The following is a 22,724-nucleotide window of genomic DNA, read 5'->3' on the forward strand; positions in this document are numbered from 1 at the left end:
TTTGATGATTTTTGCTTCCAAATAAACCTATGAAGTGCTGCGGATAAAAAAGAAAACCTTTTTATGATGTCACATCAATATGTTACTCATTAACTGATTTTAAAAACTAGCCTGAGCTGGAGTCATACCAAGACTGCACTTCCTATAGCAGTGAAAGGCTGTGCGTTTGAAGGATCGCTCTAGAATTGAACTTGCCTAACTCTGCAGTTAACTCCCTTAAAACAATGAGAAAAGGAAATTCCTTGGAGGACTCCGTTTTTCATTCTGAAAGTCAGAACAGCTTCCAAAGGTCAAGTAATGACACCCCAGTCAGCTCTACAGAGAGTTTTGGATCAGTATTTATAAGGTAAATCCTGATGTGTTTGAGTGTTCTGTATGTACTTGATGCCGGGGGGGACAGGGCAGCAACACAAGAGGGCACTGGGACAAATACACCAGTGAAAATACCCTGATAAGGAAGCTTAATATGAGAAGGCAATGGACGCAGAGATGATAATTTCACTCATGTTACTGATTGCACTGGGAAGGGGAGCACTACTGTAAAGGACAAATTTGTAACCTAGGACAGGAGGGTGTTGTTCTCTCTTTCCTTGCCTATTACACTGAAGTAGGGCTTTGAATGTGTATAGCACTATACACTAATAAACTGAAGTCTTAAAATGACCTCTGCGAGGTCATCCAGTACTATCTATGATATTTGATTGGATATCTGTACAAAACAAATATAAGCTTTGTTAGAACAGGGAATTTAACAAAATATTTTCACGTGTGTTTTGGCCTATATGAAACTTTACAATGCTTATTAAATTATGTTTCAAGAGAAAGCTACCATAATCACAAGGTGTATTCATGGAAGCTGAACGCTTGCATGAATGCTTATTCCTAAAGGGTTTGCTGATAGAACAATTGCAAACAATTTTTAAGGGGAAATCTGTTTTCTTACTTTGGAAGGGTGGACTTGTTGGATTGCAGACTCACATTGAAGTGGAATTCATTGCAATGAAGAGTTCTGGATAAATCATGCACATTTTAGACACCATAGATAAATGAGGGAGGGCAATGTCAGAGGGTTACTGGCACTTACCACTTATCCTTCCCCATCTACTGCAGGAAAGAGACAAGTAAACATCCACAGTATCTATGTCAACCCATTAAGAATAAAATAGCTTTAAAAAGCTATTCAAAGTAGCTTTAGACATTTATTGGTTCTTAACCAACTTGCAAATTCCTTACCAAGCGCTGTCCTTAATATCTGCTCAGTGCCCAGCCACCCTGCAGAGTGATTTGGAGGGAGCACCTCTATATAGTCTTTGTGTGGCTGAATTATATTTCTTTGTAGATGTGCATGAATTCTTTATATGGGGTGATGGCTCATATCACTAATTGGGTCACAAGTATAAATAAGTCTGCTGGCCTCATTTTTCCTCTTTTGAAATGTTATTAGGGCTTTTTAATATTGTATCTGCATAATGTCCTTTCTTCCAACTCAAATGTCAGAGAGAGAATGTCCAACAGTTTGAACAGAAAATACGGAATCAGAAATTTTAAGTTTTAATTAGAGCTCTCAAAGGCTCTTACCTAGAACTAATCACTTAGAGCCTGTTTTTTAAAAAAACATCCACATGTGTTTTTGTATGCCTCTCGATCTCATTTTCTGATTAGGCATGGGACATGAGTACATACAGTGGCGTATGGAGGGTTCAACACAAGTAGGTGATGTTTAACCACTTCTGATTTGGGCAATAGAAAGTTTGCCCTCTTTTCTCTGTCCAGCCCGGAACACTGGGCAGACAGATTTACCTACTTTTTTATTTACCACTAGATAACCAGTACACAAAAAGCTACCATATATGCTCTGATAGCAACGTGATCAGCCCTTACAAAGAACAGAGTCCTTTGCCTCAGATTTCTCAATAATCAACCTGCCTGCCAAGTAGCGAGTGGCAGGGGCAGGCCTTCTAGAAATCCAGTTTACTCAACTGCTGTTTCAGTAAGAAGGATAGTATGATCGCAAAGCCCTGCTGTGAAACTATACCTCTATCAATAGCAAAGCTGGAATAGCAGGCTGCAAATACTAGACAATCTAATAAGAAGAATGCATGATTGCACACAATGGACTGGACTGAGCTCTCACCAAACTTCCTCTTCATGTGTTTGTCACAGTCATGATACACTTATACAGAATGAGCCACATGAAAAATCAGGAAAAACGCTTTTGAGAAAAAGAAATGCAGGCTCTGCATTTTTAGGTACTATTCTCAATACAGTCTTATTTACTTAGAGCATATTTCCCATATATGAAGATGCATCCACAGAGAAAATTTACTGTATTAACGATTGCTCTTGTTCATCCTAATTATTCATGCTGAGGACAAAAACTGACTATATGCTTAAGCTTTTATATGCCTCTGTTTTTACCTCACTGTAATTGGCACCATATGGATGAGCACAAATTTGCTAGAATCCAGGGGGTTATTAACACTTCAGACAGGGGAGCTCACAGTTTATCACCATGGCAGCATGTTATTCCTGACACAGAGCGGAACTGATTTCAGAAGCATATTAAGACTGTGGAGCTATACCTGAGGTGTCAGCCATGCATCACAGATCAGAGATTTGTATTGATAGAAGTAGTGGTCACATGTGTATGCAGCATTTTATCAGCATGAATGTGTAGAGTTGTTCTGACATTAGAAGAAAACATTTTCCCATAGTCCCGATCAAAATATTGGCAAAAACAATAGGGATCTCAACCTCTGCTTTGGAGCCCATCCCTATAATGTGAGTCAATACCCTGCATCCAGATCTTCTCAACTTTAGAAAAATCTCAAGCCTTGCGGTTTTGACCCATCTTCAGAATGACCCTGAAAAAAATATATTGAACACAAGAGAATGAGATTTTTAAGCAATTTAGATCAGGACTACTGACCACCAGCTCTGTGAATGTCATACTGCTACCTATGTTAACATCAACCGTAGGAATAATCAAATGCAGGTTGTATATCAAATGCGTATAAAAAAAAAAAAAGTGAAGATTCAGCATTTGTCAGTAACATTGATATTAGGTAAAAATTATAAGTAAATAAAAAACCCCAGGAAAAAAGTACAGTATGGAGAGGTATGTTTTCTAAATGGAAAGTCATGGAAATGGCAGTCAAAAGGGTCCTCAACTCTAATCCTGGCTTGGCAGTTCATTTGGCGTGTTGCAATGCGTAAATCAATTAAATAGAATCATAGAATCATGGAGTGGTTTGGGTTGGAAGGGACCTTAAAGATCATCTAGTTCCAACCCCCCTGCCGCGGGGAAACACAATACTTGTGTTTTCCATCTATGATCTGGAATTAATATTTACCTGTCTTTTGCATACAGCAGAGTAACAGAAAAACTGTGTAACAACTTGTAACATAAACTGTAAAGACTGTTTTGTTGCAGTTGGGTTTTTGTTTGGATGCAAGAAAGGATCTGTACATTCAGGTTTTCTCTCTGAAGATTTTTGGATGGAAATGTGAACTTTTTTTAAGGAAATTTACTTCTGCATTGAAATTATACCCCTCAGAAACATCCAATGTAAGGCTGAGGCTTAGTTCAGACTAATCCAAGCAGTCATGTTAAAGAGATAAGCACATGCCTACCATCTTCTAAAAGGTGTGTTGTCTTTATAGCTCAATTATGAGCACCTGAAACACTGGCAACCACTTTACTGCTCAATGGCTTGCACCTGGGATTTGGCATTCACCCTACGTGGCCTTGCTATGCAAGACATATCTACGTTTGTTTCCCCCCGCCCCCCACAGTAATACAGCTCCTAGCTCTAAATGAGACAAAACAGTAAGTCTATCTGCCTCAGTAGAATAGCTTATTATTCACAATCCCATCGGATGTAAAGACTGTGAGAGAACTGATAGCATGATTCATTCTTTCACATTATCTTGTGTCCCTCACTTTAACCTTCCTCTCCTCAGGGTAAGAACAATCCCTTCCTAAGCTCCTGGAAAGACTGGGTACTATTTTTTTCTTGTGGAAGATTCAATTTATCCTCAAAGAAGCTGTGCTAACTTTCACTTTCTTACATACTTAACATACTATAGTGCTGCTCTTCAGAGACTGGCAGATGACTAAAGGTTTCTCTCAACAAAATGATCACCATATTTAGATATACCATGAATGTTTGCATGCATGCACGCACATCTGGTTCAAAGAGGTATCCATTTGTATTCCTTTTATGATACACAGACTCAATAATTACATACATGCATGCACATTATTCATTAGACACACGTAATCTGTTTGATGTCTTAAACATACTGGTGCACCTGGACTGAAATTTTTGTCCATGTTATCTGTATACAGAGATGTCACACTTGGATGTCACCCAGGATTTCCTTTGGACATTTATAAGCAGAGGATGACACATCAAGCTAAGCTGATCCACCAGGGTAGAACAAGCAATATTTTTATTTACCTTTTCCTGCCTAGCTGGCCAGTATATTAAATGATGGTTATAAATGGAGAAAAATGGATTTCACTGCTATGGGATTTGGTACTTTCATTATAAGTTACAAGATCTAGGTATCACAGCATTCTAACAATGCCATCCATAAGGCATCCAGGGCAATATATTGCTTGGGAAATATGCCATGACTGCTTTTTTTCTCATGAACTAAGAGGAGACACTGACCTGTGTTTTTCAGCAAAGTGCCAACTGGCTAAGTGCCATCTCATAGGTAGCAGAACTGAATTATTACATGTCACAAGGGTGCTTTTTTCAGAATGTAAGAAAATTGCCCTGAACAATTTGGAGAGAGATCAATGTTCCTTTACTTCACTGGTTCCGCTGTGTTTTGCCATTAACCCTCCTTCCCATACTGTCCTTTTGATCAGTATGACACACAAGAAGACACATTGGTAAGATGCACAGTATGCAGTGTGTCTTCTGTGACTGTACACAGTAAGTTGTGTGAAGGTCATTGGTATCAAAATGGCAGTAAATGTGCTGATGGAGTACACGTACAATGTGTTACACATTCACTATGAGGGGGGCTGACACCACATTACTAACACCCCAGAAGTTTTGCGTGAGATTTTCTCTCCTTTTTCCTGCTGGGTGCTACAGTACATAATTGTAATGTAGTCTATTTCATCCAATTGCTTCAGTATTCAGCCACAATGAACAGCCTCAGTGTGCCTCACCATCTGTGGTGAGAAATGCTCTAGCTTTCAGCCCAGCTTACTTCATAGGCCCTATGCACTTTCCTGTCCAAAGGGGAGTTCAACCAATACAGTAATCCAAGCTCCTTTAAACAAAAAACAGGAATGGATAGGCAGATATGACTTCTAGCAAACTGCTCAGAAGAAACCAATCACCTGATACAGGTCTCTATAAAGCAATCTCACTTTTAAAAACAAATAAATTACTAAACTCTTAATCCAGGCAAGGAATGGGGATCAATTGGCCAAAACTGCTTTTCACTCCTTACAAAACTGCACCACTGACTGTGTTCTGGCCCTAGTTATCCTCTACAGACTATTTAGGACCTTGGTTTACTCCATTTATTTTGAGCATACGTCAAGTATGCTGAGTGACTTGCAGATGTTTCTGAACATTCCTGCTTCAGGCAGGAGTATCACCAAGACCAGATCAGATCAGGTATGGCTTTGTCTTGTATGGCTGGGTCTTGTAACCTGCAAAGACAGAGTCTACAGCCTCTCTGGGCAACTTCTTCCAATGCTGCACCACTCTTTTAGTGCAGTTTTTCTGTCTTTTCTAGTCTGCACCTCCCAAGCTGTAAGCCATTTCACTCTGGCTTGTGGCTGACTTGCACATATTCTAGAAATCAAAATTTTTCACTGTTTCAGCATCTTTCCAAATGTCTCATACTATCACAGCTCCTATTTCTATGGTATCTAACATAAGACTGCTTTCCTATCATATTTCAACAGAGTACTATAAGGACTTATTTAGCAAGTCTTTCATCACTTACTGGCTTCCACGGCATTTGAGTAGCTTTCACAGAATCCCACCAATGCAGAATATCATATAGAAAACTGAAGACGAGACATATAATGACCTATAAACCAAAAGTACCTGTATTCAGGTACTATTAAGGCTGTATCTCTTTGTACCTTTTCGCACCTTCAAAGAAGTACAGAAGAATTCTCTGCTGAGGAGAAATGTGCTCAAAGTACACAGAATGCCAGAAATCACTGCACTCATTTTCTGATTTGTTCCTCCCCAAGGAACTTTCCTCACATTCAGGCATGCTGATACTCGCCACATAAGCTGAGAAATACTTTATGAACATCCTTGATGACTGTACTGAAATAAAAACCCAAGATACATAAATACTGCTGATTACGACAATCTCTAACCCTGTTTATTTCCAGCTAGATTGTATTTTTTATCACTCATCGGCAATATCCTATCCAAGAATCTCTAGGCATGGGTAGCAGTCCTACTGCTTTTTATACTGACCTTTCCAGTGTGTCTCATTGGGCTTCTTTACTCTTCCTTTCCTCATGTCATTCAAGACAGGATTCATAATTATTCTGATAAATTGAAGAAACAGTCTGGGGAAAAAAAAAAAAAGAGTGAAATTCAAAAAGGGTATGTAGAAGGTCATACGTAGTCAGATCTAACAATGAGCTGCTAATGTACTAGAGGACAACAATGTCTCAGTTGTCCTTTATAAAAGCTTCACCAGGTCATAGTGGTTCAACAGGTAAACCTGAGCCAGCCTCACCCTGCTGTGAAACACATAAACACTTTACTACAAAATATAAACAATGCTAGTGTGTATAGGACAGATGAAGTAATCTTTTAATCTTGCCTCTATACAGCCTTCATAAGGCTTCTGGTGTCCAGCTTGGGGCAGTGCACTTGAGAAAATATCTGAAGCTATTAGAGGCAGTTCATAGGAAAAAAAGAAGCCCAGACAACATAATTTCTACCTTTTCTCTGAGGCTAAAGAGAAGAAGAAAATGGGGGAAAATGGGAGACAGTTTTTCAGTGTTCTTCATATTGAATAAATTAAGAAGCAATGGCTTTAAATTTCAGCAAGAAGGATTCAGGATCATGTCAGAGATTAAGGAGGACTTTCCCTGGATGATAGCAAGCACTGGAATTGATTGCCTGGATACATGGCTGACTTCTAAGAACAACTTAGACAAGTGTCAGGAATGACACAGGAATAGCAGGCCTTGCCTTGGGATAGGGAATGAACTTGATAACTAGGTGAGTCTCTCCCCATTCTGCTTTTCTGTGGTTTCATATGTATCTTAAATCTTTTCTTACAATGAAAGTTTTTCCTATTATTTCATCTCTAGTTTTTCATCCTTTGCTGTGTTATACATAATGTTGGAGGTCCTGATTATCAAAAACCCTCAACCCTCTCTGAGGCTTGATGTAGTCTCTTCAGAGCAGGAACATGTCCATTGTTGCCTACATGACATCACCAGTACTGCAGGCATTAAACAGTAATCAGTAATTTTATAGTACACTAATTTCTCTTTCTCTCCCCCATCTGCACTTCACCAATTAGAGAAAAATACAGTCCAGATTTTCACACAACAATGGGTCTCTGTTGGTGACAGCTTGGTCTTCACATACACTGTATTTGTATACATGAGCAATTATAACTGCACAGTAAAAGGTCCTTTGTGCTTTTTTTTGCGCATATGTAAGACTTGCCACAGCATATCAAAATAAAAGCATAAGGTTTTCAAGTATATTCCACCCACATGAGCAGCTGCACATTTGATTGTTTAATGTAAGGCACTCCTCACTACATATTACTGAGAATCCTAGCATTCAAGACTTTTATCACTCGGAGTGTGTCCTCTCGCTCTGGAGTTGCTGCACCATGCGCAGTTTGACAAAGCTTGGCCACAGAGTTTCTTTTTCAAATCCTCCAAAAAACACAAGCTATAGTCATTGCTTCTTACCTCCACTGTCATTAACAGATAATAACAAAATGCAGTAAGGAGGCATGTATTGACAATTTGCCAGAACCAAGTCTCTGACAAGAGTTAAGATATCATGATAAGGAACAAAGTATTTAGTAAGGATTCATTTCTAGTGTCTAGGCTGCAGGCATCAATTTATTTGAATGTAAGTTTCTTCTGCAGTAAATACCTTGACTAACTAAAACAGAGAGCTTTGCATATCTTGAGAATGGAGCCAGACGAAACTAAAACAGAGACTGAGCTCCAGGGACCAAGCAGCTCTTTTCCAGTTCTTGCACCACTGTGGTAGAGGCAGGAACCTCTGGAGATGAGTGAACAAACCAGTCAGCGGTAGCATTTATCTCCTGTAGCTAAATCTGCCAGAGACTGAAAATCTAAGCACTCAAAACGCAGGTGGATTTTACTTGTTCAAATACCTAAAAGTCAGACTCTCACCTACTGTAAACCAGCATTGTTCTGCTGGAGTGGGTAGAGCTACACAAGAGTTATTCAACCACAAGTCCGCCTTCAGCCTCAAAATTAGGACTAAAATAGCAACTGATACCTTTCAAGTGCAATGAGAGACCTCCAAAAACGAGATGAAGGGTAGGCAGTCACTTTTCCTACTGATTCCAGACATACTGTGCATGCCTTGGTAGCGCACACTGATATAAGAACAATTCCCAGGGAACCCAAAACCTCAAACAGGTTGCTGCACCCCAGCAAAGGGTCCTGGGTCCAAACAGACACAGGATGCCAACCCTGCCTCCCCTGGCTTTTTCAGTTCCAGCTCTAGTCACAGCCCAGACAGCTAAAATGGGTCCTATTCTGTTATCCCTTGGATAAATGGGATGCCACTATATAGGCACAGGTTGCACCTGGCATAAGCGGGTGGGAGAGGCTGTGCAATGCAGTGCCAAACCTGCTCAGGTGCTCCGCAGGGGAGCATAAAGCAGCAATCAAAGTTTCACATGTGCAGGACCTAACAGCTCTGAATAATCTTTATTGTAAGTTACATCTCATTTCTTTTCCACATGTGCCTTGGTTTTCATGTTAAATAATACATAAACATTAGTTAATGGTGTCTTCCAGAAATACAGCCATTTTAAACGTCTTCCTTTCTATGCAGCTTGGCACAGTCTTTAAATTTTCTTGGACTGGAGCTAATTAAACCCACCTGGTCTAGCTAAGACCATACAGGAATCTCACATTTTCTGCAGGACCTGTGTACCCAAGCAGCTATGGCAGTCCTGAGCCTTTTCACCATTAACACCTCTTTCTTTTTACTGATTTCCTGAATATATTGCAACAATAACTAATACTTAGTTCTTGCACCTTCAAAATACTGTGTAAGTATCAAGCAATCCTAACAATGCCACTGGAAGGTGACTGATTTGCTTCATACATCTTTTAATCTGAAATGTACATTAGTATCTATCTCCTATGCTGATGTCCACTACCAGAGACCACTCTCCTGTACATATTCTCCCCTTACTTCCTGTGAACAGTCCGGCAGTTAGGAAGAAAACTTCATATATTCTATTATTAATTCTATTAATATATTCTAACACATTAAACCATGAAAATATACCTTTTTCTAGAGATGTTACTTTGAACTCTCATCCCAAGGTTGGCCCTTCTTAGATTGTATCTTTATAGCCACAGACTCCATCTTTGCTTTGTGAAAATATTAGTTCACCAAACTGAACCCCGACTCCTGTATTAACCAGGTAATGAAAACATTTTTCATATGCACGTTGACAGTTTGTGTCTGCCATGCGAGATGACTTGTGCCAAATGCTGCCATTTAACCTGAGGCCATGCAACTTCCCCGACAGTCCCACCAGCGCAAGCTGAGGGAAAGCTACGCTCACTCTGTTTTTTGCACATTAGGTCATTTCCTGGGCAGACAAACCAGCCCAGGGTGCTGCTGAAGAAAAAGGAAACAAAAAACCACCTGAGGCAGCCACAGATGGAAGCATCGGCTAATCACCACAGAAGTTTGTTTTAGTACAGCTGTCTGGAGGCCAGCATCGGTATTTGGACTACTGCCTGCTTCAAAGAGACACCGGGGAAATGCGCTGACAGAAACCTGTGGAAAGCCGTTTTCCGTGAGTTACTGCCAGCCTGCAGCCTTTCTCGCAGGCTGGGCCAGGCAGCCGTGCGAGCCGCGCCGTCCGGTGTCCGGCCCGGCTGCCTTCACTTCAGAGCCCCGGCCCCCGCCACTTTCCCTCCTCAGGCCGTGTGTGTGTGAAACCGCATCTCCTCTTCCCCGGTATAAAGCATTAAGGACACCTTTTGTTCGAGCCAGCGGGAGGCAGCGTCTCACGCCACAACGTCCTGACTGAATAATTTAAGGCGCGTAACGGGTCGGCCACGGGGGGAGCGCGGGCCCCCGCTGCCACCTGGGGCCGCGTCAGTCACTTCGCGGCCGCAAAACCAGGCCGACCTCTCCGCCGCGGCCCGGGGCGGCAGCCAGCCCCCGGACAGGCGGGCGGAACCGGTTTCTCGCGGCCTCCCGCCGCGGGCCCGCGCTCTGGCTCCAACCGGCCTGCGGCGGCGGCGGCGGCGGCGGCGGGACCCGCCCCGGGGCGGGGCGGCGGGGGCGGCCCGGCCCGGCGGTTGAGTGCCGTGCGGCGGCGGCGGGCTGTGTCGTGCTGTGGGGTGCCGATGGTGCTCATGACCGAGCAGCGGTGCGATGCGGAGGAGCCGAAGGCTGCGCGGGCCGCCGGGAGGCGGGAAAACAGGGGCGCCCTGCGGCTGTGAGTACTGCCCGGACCGGGCGGGGCGGCCGCCCGCCCGCCCGCGGGGGCCCCGCGCAGCCGTGCGCGGGGCGCGGCTCCTGCCTGGGCTGCCCCGCGGGGTGTGGCGGCCGCGGAGAGTTGCTCGGCGGAGTCACGGCGGCGGGGGGAGCCCCCGGGGCGGCGGGCGTGGGGCTCGGCGGCGCGGTGGGGGCTTCGCTGTTCTGGGCGTTGGCTTTGGTTCGAAGTTCGTGGGGAAGAGTTGCCAAGGGGTCTCTGCGTCCAGGCTTAAATTAAGCACGAACACCTCCGCTCAGCCGACGTCTGTGCTCTTCAGGAGGCGGCCCCGAGCACAGCGTTAAACTCCGAAGTCGTCCTTTTAGGAGCAAGGCGTATAAATGTTGCTTCTAGTACTTTAATGCAGCAGCCTGGAAATCCTTCTCTGCTGTGGCAGAGAAATCCAGCAGCTGTGCTTTATCACTTACAGTAATGTGCATGGCCTCCAGTGGGAAGCTGTGATCCTCTCCTCTGGGTGCCAAGAAAACCCAGAACTTTGTCGAAAGTTCACCGACTTTGCTACAGGCAAGATGTAGGGAAATGGGAGTTCAGTCTGACTTCTGTCCCACACAGAGACAGGACGGGGCATGGCGGTGGGTGCTTGCCTGCCTTGGTGTGGTTCCTCACCCAGTGCAACCATACCCACACCCAGCCTCCTCCTGCTTTTTAACCTGAGAGGTACTGTAAAAATTGAGCAGATGAAGAGATCAAAAATACTTAATATTCTTTGGGAGGAAGAGGAGGCCTTGCTGGTAAATGCTGCTTAGGCTAACTGATGGAAGGTAGGGAAGTCAGAGGGCTTCCCCTTCCATGGGCAGGAGGACTCCCTGCACTCCCCTGAGGCCGCTGACCTTCCCAGCCTCTGATGGTGGCTGGGGACATCTGGGGTTAAAGGCTGCATCTCCTGCATTGGTCTTTGGCTTCCTGTGGAGGTCTCAGGTTGTTTAGGTGCTCCTATGCTGTGGTAGTGACCATCACCTGAAAATCTTGCTGGAATCAAGCAGCTGTCTGGTTCCATACCAGGCTCCCACAGATACTGTTTGAGAAGTGAAACATCTGTGAAACAAGAAACTAAAAAATCTGGGGCTTTCTCCTCAAAAGAAGGAAAAAAAAACCCAAACAAACCATGCTTTCTCTTAATCTGGGATGATTCCACTCCTCAAAGAACTTTTCTTCACGAAGATTTAATCTTAAACAGCCTCCAGGAGAAAAGAGAACAAGTTACCAGCAACTAGCTCTTTCTCTGGAAAGAAACTCTGAGAAGGTCTGTGGTTTTGGGGGTTTTTTTGCCAGCTGTTATATCCCTGGTCTCTAAGCAGGTGTATTCCCAAAGTACGTATCGTGGTGAAATCTGTTGCCAGAAATAACTTGCTTGTTAGAGAGCACTGGGAATCAAAGTGTCTTCTAAGTGTCCTTTATCCTGTATGGTGTAGTCACATCAGTGACTTCACATTACAAATGAGACATAATTCCCTGACCTTCTCTAGAGCCTTCTGACTTCAAGCCTTGGGTCCTGATCCCGCACGCAGAATTATGCCAGTGAACCTAATGAAGTTCTTCAGGTATGCAAGATCTGTATCTGATTTTTTTTCTTGAGAACAGGACTAGGAGTCCAAGATAGTGTATGGAAAGCTTGATGTCAGAGACATTGCACATGTGCCAGCTAACTAACTGACCCTCTGTTTTGCCCCCAGGTGTTAAATCTTTCAGTCCTGAGTCAGCTACAGTTGTAGAAGTGAGGTCAGTCTTAACCAGTGTGATAAATGGAGAAGTCTCACTGACTATGACTCTCCTTTTTTTAGCTGTCAATTTTTGCTGTTCAATAGATGGTAGGTATCATGCAGGGGAAAGCTAGGCGATCTGTTATGCTGCAAGCTACAGTGTTCAGCAATACTAGCCTGGGCAGCAGGAGGGTGAAAAGGCTGGGGTAGGCAAAAAAGTTGAAATGCTTTGTCTTAAACTAGAAAATTGTTTATGCATTTGCTGGCTGGAAACAAAGCTGGAATTTATTTGCCAATCCCATTTAACTGGTACCTGGATCCTTCTGAGAAACCATCGTGTTCATTTGACTGTGAGTTAACCTCAGAAACCAAGTAACTTTGATTTAACTAATGTGAACCTACAGGGGGGATTGTTCAGCTGAAGAACAAGAACAGAATCTTGGTGTTGACTCAGTTAGAAGTGAACTTGCTAAAAGTTGGATCGCTGAAGATTTGTTTTTAGAAAATTTCCGAAGTAAGTGTGTGTGGTTGTTGTGGGGTTTCATTCCCTTCATGTACTTCCAGGGAATAATACACAACCAACAGAGCTCATGCTGACCTCTATTTGAAAAAAGTCATAGCAGAGTTATAGAGGCTCAGGGAAACTTTCAGTGTTTTCCGAAGCTCAAGGGAGAGAGATTTATGTGTGTACTGTAGTCTGTACTTCCTGGAGGTATGCTTAAAATGTTGTTCAGTTTAGAGGTGGACTTCATAGCTCAATATGCTTCTGCTGCTACCGTAAAGGTGTCCCTGGGGGATAGGTGTTTCTGAAGGATTGAAGCTGTAGAAGTGTTTGGGGGGTGGGGGTGGGGTGGGGGTGTTGATTGGTTTTTCTTAATTATTTCAAGATTAGATCTGAGAAGATTACAATCTGCCAGTGATTCAGGAACTTTATACAGAAAGAGTTAAGTACATTCATACTGATTTGGAAAACGGGCTTCTCCGGCATGTTTAGCAATAGTTGTATCTTTGCAAAGTTTGCAGTACATCTCTGTGGGTTGTACAACCGCAGAGATAACACTGTGTGCAAGATGGGCACTGTTATTATGCGGACCCAAAATAGTGATGTGCCAAAAGTTTGTCATTACATGGAGTTTCTCCCAAGCAAATCAGAAGTTACTGGACAGAAAATACCTTCCAAGTCGTGTTCCCTGACCATGACATTCTGATGTGGCCTTGGACCAAAAAGGAATTAACTCTTGATTGTATTTAAAAGATATTTATTTTTCTGACTTGAAAGTGGGGTGTGTTGTGTTTGTGGTGGCCCTGGACCTGCCTCAGAAGCTGTCAGCCCCACTGCAGGGACAGCTGGCGGAACAGATGTTGTATCGTTGAAAACAGTGTGTTACATTAAGAAGAAATGGCAGAGGTATAATAACAAGCAGTTCATATTCCATGTCAGCATCCTTCTGCTTTCATGCATGCTTGCTTCTGTTGAAGTCAATATAGCCTTTTTTTGGTTTCCACAGATAGTATTTGGCCTAGTAGGATTAAATCTGTCTGTATTAGGGCAGTGTGCTGAGTTACTGTATGGTAAGATACCACTAACATTAAGTGGCACATTCTGCCCCCTTACAGTTACAGCATAAGGTAATGTCCAGAGTGTAACTTAAAGAAATGAGGAGGCTGGGACTTAAGACTCTGAAAGGTATGGAAAATTTTAGATTTTTTTTTTTTTTTTTTTTGAGCAAAAATACATTGCAGATGCTGGGGAAAATATGCTACTGAAAGCAGTGGAAAATGCTTACAGGCAAATTATGTACTTCTGGGAAAAGAGAGAATGTGATTTTTATAGTTTGTTTGTCTGACATGTTATGCTGCCATCATAGATGTTTCCTAGTAACTGTTTATCAGTTGGTAAGTTAAAAGATGATTAATTGACTGACCTGTGCATAATCACAACTCACTAACTTTTTTTCCTAAACTCTCTTACTTGGGAGAAATACAAAATGCAGAGAAGAAAGGGAAAGTTATTTATTACTGATTCAAAGTTTTGTTTCAGCTTTGATCCAGGTTAACTCCTTTCCAGAAGGCAAACTTCTACTGGTTTTTTGTGAAGGGAAAAAGGCGTAGATATGTGCCTATGTTATTCATGTTCTGTACTTTCAGTGGATGAAGATATTAACACATACTAAGTATCATATTTTTTAATTCTTCCCTGGTAGTTCTTCCCTGTTTTTATAGGGAAAGTTGTCATGCGTGATCTGAAAAGAAGGATAGGCTTGAAAAGTGAAACATTTAATTTTGAGTTGTGACGGAAAAGAGGTTTCCAATCTGGATGACCTCCATTTGTTCATGATGATGTTTTTTAATTGCTGCTATTTTTTCCTTTTTTCCTGTCATTCTTACTTAGTTCACTGTATATACATGCTTGAGTTATAAAAGCAGCTTTTTAAAAATGTACCATGTGTAAATGCACGCCATGAATCTGAAGAGCGTTTTCGTTTTACCAAAGTGCCTCATTGGCTAACCTGAAATACTCCCAAATGTGCTGCCTTTACTGGTTAGGTGCAGTCTGTGAGAAATGCTTATTAGGCAACGTAATACTACAGATAAGCTTTGGGCAGCAGGATTTGTTGCTGGTGTTTGACAGGTGATGCATAAACATAGTATCAGAGTATTGTCTTCTTACCACCATCTCCATAAATGTTGCAGTCATGGTTAGAAATTATGCGCTTATCTAATGATACCACGGCTGGGACTAATGATCTTCATTCTCTGCACATAGCTGTTGTCAAGTTCATATATATCCTTTCCAGTTAACCTCCTTAGACTTGTGTTACTGTTATACCAGAGGGATCTTGTGTTTGGTCTAGCAATCTTTACAGACCTCTTTTGTAGTACTTATTTTAATCAAAATTCATAGGTAGCTATCTGGATCCAGCTAGGCCATGTATTGTCGTCACAGAGCAAATAATTTCTCTGCAGATGATAGGAATACGGTAGGACAAGTTGTCTTTCCCTGTTTCTCCACTTTTCCTTGAAAAGAAACTTCTTGCTTTATCTAGAAGATCTCTGAGCTGCCCAAAATTACAGAGAGATCATGTTTTCTTGCTAGAAAGCTGTAAACAAATATTTAAAACATCCATTTTTCATTCCAGATAATGCAAGGGTCAGTGGGAGATTCCATGAGGACATGGGCAACTGCTCACTACAAGCCCACTGTATAGGGCCTTTGTCTCCTCTTTGTAAAATGGCATAATGTGCTGTCTCATGCTGGGGTGATAGTTACAGTAATGGAATTAAGTACTGGGAGGTGGGACACCTGAATAAAAGGGAGAACCAGGGGTTGTAGGGGTACGTACAAGGAGAACACAGTTGCCTCTTCTTAATTCCCTGGTAACTGAGCTTCAGTGCTGTACTGAAGTGTTCACTTCCTTTAACTAAACTTCTGCCTGACACTGACTGGCTTCTGCCTCCATCCTTGAAAAATAGCACATGAAGGAGAGGGAGGTTGATAAGCTTCCAGGAAGAGTGGCAGGAAATAATGTGCAGATTGCAGATAGGCAGCAGAGAAGCTCAGCAGGGTAGAGGATGTAGAGGCAGACTGAAGCCTTCCTGCTCTGTGGATAGATGGAGGAAGCCTTCTAGTTACCTTACTATGAAACAACAGTTCCTGACATCCCCCCCAAAAAACAACCATACCTAGGCGTGTCCTCTACAAAGATCCATTCCTGTAGGCGCCTGTTGTGGTTTAAGCCCAGCCAGCAACTAGGCACCACACAACTGCTAGCTCACTCCCCACCCTGGTGGGATGGGGGAGAGAATCAGAAGAGTAAAAGTGAGAGAACTCATGGGTTGAGATAAAGACAGTTTAATAAGTAAAGCAAAAGGCAGGCGTGCAAGCAAAGCAAAACAAGGAGTTCATTCACTGCTTCTCATCAGCAGGCAGGTGTTCAGCCATCTCCAGGAAAGCAGGGCTCCATTGCGTAGCGGTTACTTGGGAAGACAAACACCATCACTCCAAACATCCTCCCCTTCCTTCTTCTTCCCCCAGCTTTGTATGCTGAGCTTGACGTCATATGGTATGGAATATCCCTTTGGTCAGTTGGGGTCAGCTGTCCCAGCTGTTCCCCCTCCCAGTTTGTTGTGCACCCCCAGCCTACTCGCTGGTGGGGTGGTGTGAGAAGCAGAAAAGGCTTTGACTCTGTGTAAGCACTGCTCAGCAATAACAAAAACATCCCTGTATTTTCAACACTGTTTTCAGCACAAATCCAAAACATAGCCCTATACTAGCTACTGTGAAGAAAATTAACTCTGTCCCAGCAAAACCAGCACATTCTCCAAAATTTTTATTATTATTATTATTACCATTATTATTATTTTCTTCCTTTTCTGTCCTATTAAACTGTCTTTATCTCAACCCACGAGTTTACTTTTTTTTCCCCTGTGGTGGGTTGACCCTCGCTGGATGCCAAGTGCCCACCAAAGCCGCTCTATCACTCCCCTTCCTCAACTGGACAGGGGAGAGAAAATAAAATGAAAGGCTTGTGGGTCGAGATAAGGACAGGGAGATCACTCACCAATTACTGTCATGGGCAGAACAGACTTGACTTGGGGAAAAATTAGTTTAATTTATTACTAGTCAAATCAGAGCAGGATAATGAGAAATAGAACCAAATCTCAAAACACCTTCCCCCCCACCCCTCCCTTCTTCCCAGGCTTAACTTTACTCCCAATTTTTCTACCTCCTCCCCCCTGAGCGGCGCAGGGGAATGGGGATTTCGGTCAGTTCATCACACGTTGTTTCTGCCTCTCCTTCCTCCTCAGGGGGAGGACTCCTCACACTCTTCCCCTGCTCCAGCGTGGGGTCCCTCCCATGGGAGACAGTCCTCCACAAACTTCTCCAACATGAGTCCTTCCCACGGGCTACAGTTCTTCATGAACTGCTCCAGCATGGGTCCCTTCCATGGGGTGCAGTCCTTGAGGAACAGACTGCTCCAGCGTGGGTCCCCCATGGGGTCACAAGTCCTGCCAGCAAACCTGCTCCAGCGTGGGCTCCTCTCTCCACGGGGCCACGGGTCCACAGGTCCTGCCAGGAGCCTGCTCCAGCGTGGGCTTCCCACGGGGTCACAGCCTCCTTCGGGCATCCACCTGCTCTGGCGTGGGGTCCTGCACAGGCTGCAGGTGGATATCTGCTCCACCGTGGACCTCCATGGGCTGCAGGGGGACAGCCTGCCTCACCATGGTCTTCCCCACGGGCTGCAGGGGAATCTCTGCCCTGGTGCCTGGAGCACCTCCTCCCCCTCCTTCTTCACTGGCCTTGGTGTCTGCAGAATTGTTCCTCTCACATATTCTCACTCTTCTTTCTCTGGCAGCAATTGCTACTCCCCTGTAACTTCTTTTCCCTTTCTTAAATATGCTATCCCAGAGTTGCTACCACCATTGCTGATTGGCTCGGCCTTGGCCAGCGGCGGGTCCATCTTGGAACCCGCTGGCATTAACTTTATCAGACATAGGGGAAGCTTCTAGCAGCTTCTCACAGAAGCTGCTCCTGTAGCCCCCCCGCTACCAAAACCTTGCCATGCAAACCCAATGCATTCCCGATTCTCTCCCCTATCCCGCTGGGTGGGGGGAGTGAGCGAGCAGCTGTGTGGTGCTTAGTTGCTGCCTGGGGTTAAACCACGACAGTACCTCAGCGGCTTAGCACTCTGGGAATCTTAGTTTAGGCTGTTTATGAAAGGTAGACCACCTACGTGCAAGACTCTTGATGGTAATTTTGTAGCTACCGGTTATGCTACACTAGTTCAAGAAGAGCCATTTAGGTTTGTTCAGTGTTTTTCTGGACAAGAAGGAATGTTATAGTACAAAAGTTCAGTAAATAACAAGATTATATATATGCCCATTTGGTCTTGTGAAATTTTGCAATACATGTAAATATGCTATGGCCAGCATAGGAGAGAGTGGGCGTTGCCATGGAGAACAGCATGTGGCCAGTGAAAAGGCTCATACTGAAGAAGGAGTCTTACAGAGCATTCAGACTCAGTGTCCTGGTGACACAGAAAATAGAAAGTCAGGCTGGCCCTAGCAGGGATTTGGCCACCACGTGTCGCATCTGATTCTAATAAGAATATCTTTTTCCAAGACTTTGGAAGGAAAATTGTTTCCTTATATACAGTGTTGCAGTCAAAGGCACTGTTGTGATTGGTGTCAGTCAGACCCATTGTGGGAAGCTAGTATTTCCTACTGTGAAATAATAGCTTTTATATTAGGTTATCTACATTGTTCTGGTCTTTTCCATGAACACGTGGGTGGGCCTATAAGAAAAATTGTAGGTTGCAAAGATAATTATGGGCAATTCAGCATTGCCAGACCCTTGGTGAACAGTTAGCCTCCAACAGTGATTTCACTTTGATCCGCTTCCATCCTTGATGGAAGGTGTGATGAAACAGAGTAGATGGACACAATTAGATGTTCATTTTCATCTCAGTTAGTGTTTTGCATTAGGCCTTGTTGTGCACTGTTCTTGCTGGGGAACCTACAAAAAAAGTACTCAGGCATCCCTTGAAATATCTACTTTAAATTTTCTCTGCTCAGTTACTATTGCCTTTTAAACAGAGAAAGCTCATTAATGAATGTGGATTATCTGTTGTCAATGCCAGTTCTCAAAGAAACTGCTGCATGATCAAACCCAACCATCCTTCTCTTTGTGTATAACCTGTTTGAAGAACCAAAATTATTTTTTCCCCATGTACATTGATTAAAACACTTTGTGTGCAACATACTGAGTCATTATTTCTATGCAGCATATTCAGTCATTATTTCTAAAAGTGCTATAAAACAGAAGCTTCTGATCAAGTGATTCATGGCAGCTTCACTTTTTAACTTTTTCTTAAGCAGCAGAGAAAGGAATAAAGGTGTTGGTAAGATTGCTCCCAAACCTCTGCTATCGTCTCTAACTTCTGCATTCTTAATAGCAGTTGTTAATATAATTGCTGGTGTCTGCTTTTTTTTTTCTTTTCTTTTAATCCTAGTACAGTCTGATGTAACTACTCAATTTTTTCAAAAACACAATTAGTGCTGGAAAACTGGTAGCCAAGTCTTGTATCATGTGGAGGCATGTTGCTCTGGAGTTCTTCCTCCAAAAAACAGAGATATAGCTTCAGGTAATGAGGCCAAACCTTTATGCTTATGCTCTGGTGATCAGGCCTCATTTATAAAGATGCTTGTGTTGTTTCAGAGAGAGATTTGTCTTGTTTCTGCCTGAGTTACGGAGCAGATCTAATTGATAGATGCCTATGAGGTCATAATGAACACATGGATTGTGTGTAGATGCAGTATTTATCTTTTTTATTGAATTTGGTATAGAACAATTGGTAGACCTGACACTTAAGTGCCTTTGCCCTCTTTTCTGCACCCTGAACAAGTTGTAGGTCAGGAATTCTTCTTTCTTTTCACTTTTTCCTGTTACCTCTGGAACCTAAAGATAAAAATGTGATCTAAGGCTGCACGCTTCCTCTTCAGTAGGAATTGTGATCCTATTTTTTGTCTTGTTCTGGGTTAGAAATAAGGTAGGCTAGAGCTAGGAGACAGGAAAACCTTTCCTCCTAAAGGCTGCCAGCGAGTTGGAGAATGAAAAGAACACATGCTCCAGTCCAAAGCATATGTGAATGAGTGTCTCCCCCAAGGTCTTTTGCTTCACATTTTTTTCAGAAATGTGTCTGTCAAAGATTTGTGTCGTGTGGTGGATTTGGCCATGCCTGTGTTCAGATAAATAGTTGTTGGTCGCCCTACTGAGACTCCCATGAAAACTGCATCATGGGAATCTTGTGAGTTCAGTGAAGATACATGAGAGGGTTTTTGCTTTTTGAAGTGGGTATCTGAAACGGAAACTCTTGAAAAGACAGGAGAGCTAAATGGCTTATGTTCCTATTCTAGTGTTAACTTAATAAAATATCTTGTTATAGTGTCTCATGTTTCAGAGCACAGGGAATTCTTCTGTGGTTGGTGGTTTTTTTTTTTTCCCTATGGAACTTGATAGCAGTCTGGTTTTGATTAGACAGGGAATACAGCCAGTTAATAATAGATGGTATTTAGAGCAGAGAATTTACATACTTGCTAATGACGTCTGCGGTGTCACAGTGATCTTGCTGATGTCCAAGTGGTAAGGTAGTGTGAAACTTGATCTGGTTATTATGTGAAATGTCTATTCAGTTGAGGAAAAAAACTGACTTCCTCTATCCTTAATAGTGTTGGAGGGGTCTCTGTTCAGTATTAACTGAAAAATTTCATTCATCCTTTTAATAAAGATATAGCAACACAGACATACGAAACTATTGTGTTTGAAGAGATAGCTATGAAATAGAACACAGTAAATATTTCTGAAATTAATTACCTTGATATGTAAAATAAGATTCACAATTAAAGTCTTTAACAATTGGGTTGGTTCCTCTTTTGGTGCTAGCTGACATCGGGATTCCATCTGTGCCTGCAGACCTATTTCATCCTAGAAATGCATAGAGAGATAAGTGGTGTATATGCGTGTGCCCATCCATATGCATATGATATTCAATTAATGTGCAGCTGTATAACTTTGCCTCCATTATGCTGTGTTTGACTGTGATCTCATGAGAAGAGAATTAGCCTGCTGCTTGAACAACCCGAGGTAGTTAAATCTCAGTCTGGTTCATACCTATTCATATTAACAAACTGACGCTTTCCCTCATGCAGGGTTTCACATATCTGCTCCTTCATTAAAGCTTTGCTGCTCTCCATATTTGGTATAAATACATCTGCTGGCTGTATATCTGTCATACAAAATACATAAGAAATGCCGTACTTCAGAATCAGCTGCTTTACTTCCTTCACGTTTCAGCCCTAAGTACAGGCTCTGTACTAAGTATATGGAATTATACAAATACCAAATGCATACATTATGGCTATCCATAACATCCATTATAGCAGCTGTTAAGCAGCTCTCTGCTCCTTTGTGATTAGGGTAGCTGTAGCTCATTTTCTGCCTCTTTTGATAAGTTTGGAGTCTCAATGATAGTCAATGTTTGTCTTTCCATTTGCACGGTAAAAATGATACTTGGTCTTAGAAGTAGATTAAATCATAACATTATTCTGAGGCATGGTTTTTTAGGAGATGTATTTTCTCCCATAAACAGTGTCTTGTGCCACGTAACACTGGAGCATGGCTGTAGAGCTACTGGAGGCATTTTGCTTCTGAGTGACCAGACTTTGTAGAAACAGATGACATCTAAATCCTCGACTTGAGCACTGTTGTTAGTTTATCCAGTACAGAGACCACTCTAATCTGCTTTGAAGAGGACAGCAGAAGAGTTTACAATGGAAAAGGTATTTTCCTCAGTCCAGGATGAAATAATTCAACTGTGTAAGGTATGAAAGCAAGCTCATCAGATAAAGCACTCCAGATTCTGATCACACATCCAAAAAAGGTTTGTTCAAACTGGTGTGGCATAGAAAAGATGTTTAGTGGAAAGATGGGACACGCCTTCTGAAAGAAGACTTAAGACTTAGGCCTAGCAAAAGGAAGGTTGAAATGATTGCTCCTTCAGGGCGTGATAGGTCAAGGAAAGTCTGTGCTGAGGAGGAGGCCTCTGGCCTGCAGCACGCTTAGCAGGGTGTCCTTTCAAGCATTAGCACATTTCATCTTATCCCCTTGCAGTCATCTCTGCTTGAAGCATGTTGCTGGTATGTCTCCTGGATGCTGCCTAGATAAATCTCTTCATCCTGCTCCATCTCCTCTGCTTTTAAGCCTGCCAAAGTCTCATCTTGATTTGGGATCCTGAAATGTTTTGAGCCTCTCCCTTTGGCTTTTAGTTTCTGAAAGAATAACCAATTCCTTTATCTGAATAGTCTCACATCTGGGAATAAGAATAGCTTAAATAACACTGTCTCTTGGTATTTGGGCCTTTCGCACTGCTTTGATTCCTTTGTCAAATCCTTTTGGTCTGCTAATAGCTACCCAACAGAACCAAAAGATACAGAATGTCATTGTATTTGTGATGGATATTTCCACATACGTTGTACCAAGCATGGTTGTGGACAGTAGGGAAGAAATTACTCTGCACTCTTCTGGTTGATCATTTGCAATAATACAGCAGTCTGCTGTTGCAAAGACAAAGCAGGATAACAGGGCTTCTAAGGTAACATGATGATTCGATGTATATGCTCCATCCACAGAGGGAATGTTGCAGCAATGCTGACTCACTTTAAACCCTAGGGAAATATTGGTTTGGCTGCACTTCTGCAATCGAT

General features: G+C 42.7%; 1 protein-coding gene across 2 annotated transcripts in view; it reads left to right on the forward strand.

Moving 5' to 3' along the window:
* Positions 1 to 224: 224 nt before the first annotated feature.
* The window catches only part of GRAMD2B (GRAM domain containing 2B), a 46,765-nt gene continuing 24,265 nt past the window's right edge, over positions 225 to 22,724 (forward strand). The window contains exon 1 of one of the 2 annotated variants that reach the window (XM_050912759.1): positions 225 to 346. In XM_050912759.1, coding sequence (XP_050768716.1) covers positions 225 to 346 — 122 coding nt within the window. Of the gene's footprint in view, positions 347 to 10,646; positions 10,705 to 22,724 lie in introns of those variants that run through there. The other variant, XM_050912760.1, reaches the window with a different exon arrangement.

This window comes from Gymnogyps californianus, chromosome Z (genome assembly GCF_018139145.2).
Source record: "Gymnogyps californianus isolate 813 chromosome Z, ASM1813914v2, whole genome shotgun sequence".
In the NCBI taxonomy this organism is placed as follows: Eukaryota; Metazoa; Chordata; class Aves; order Accipitriformes; family Cathartidae; genus Gymnogyps; species Gymnogyps californianus.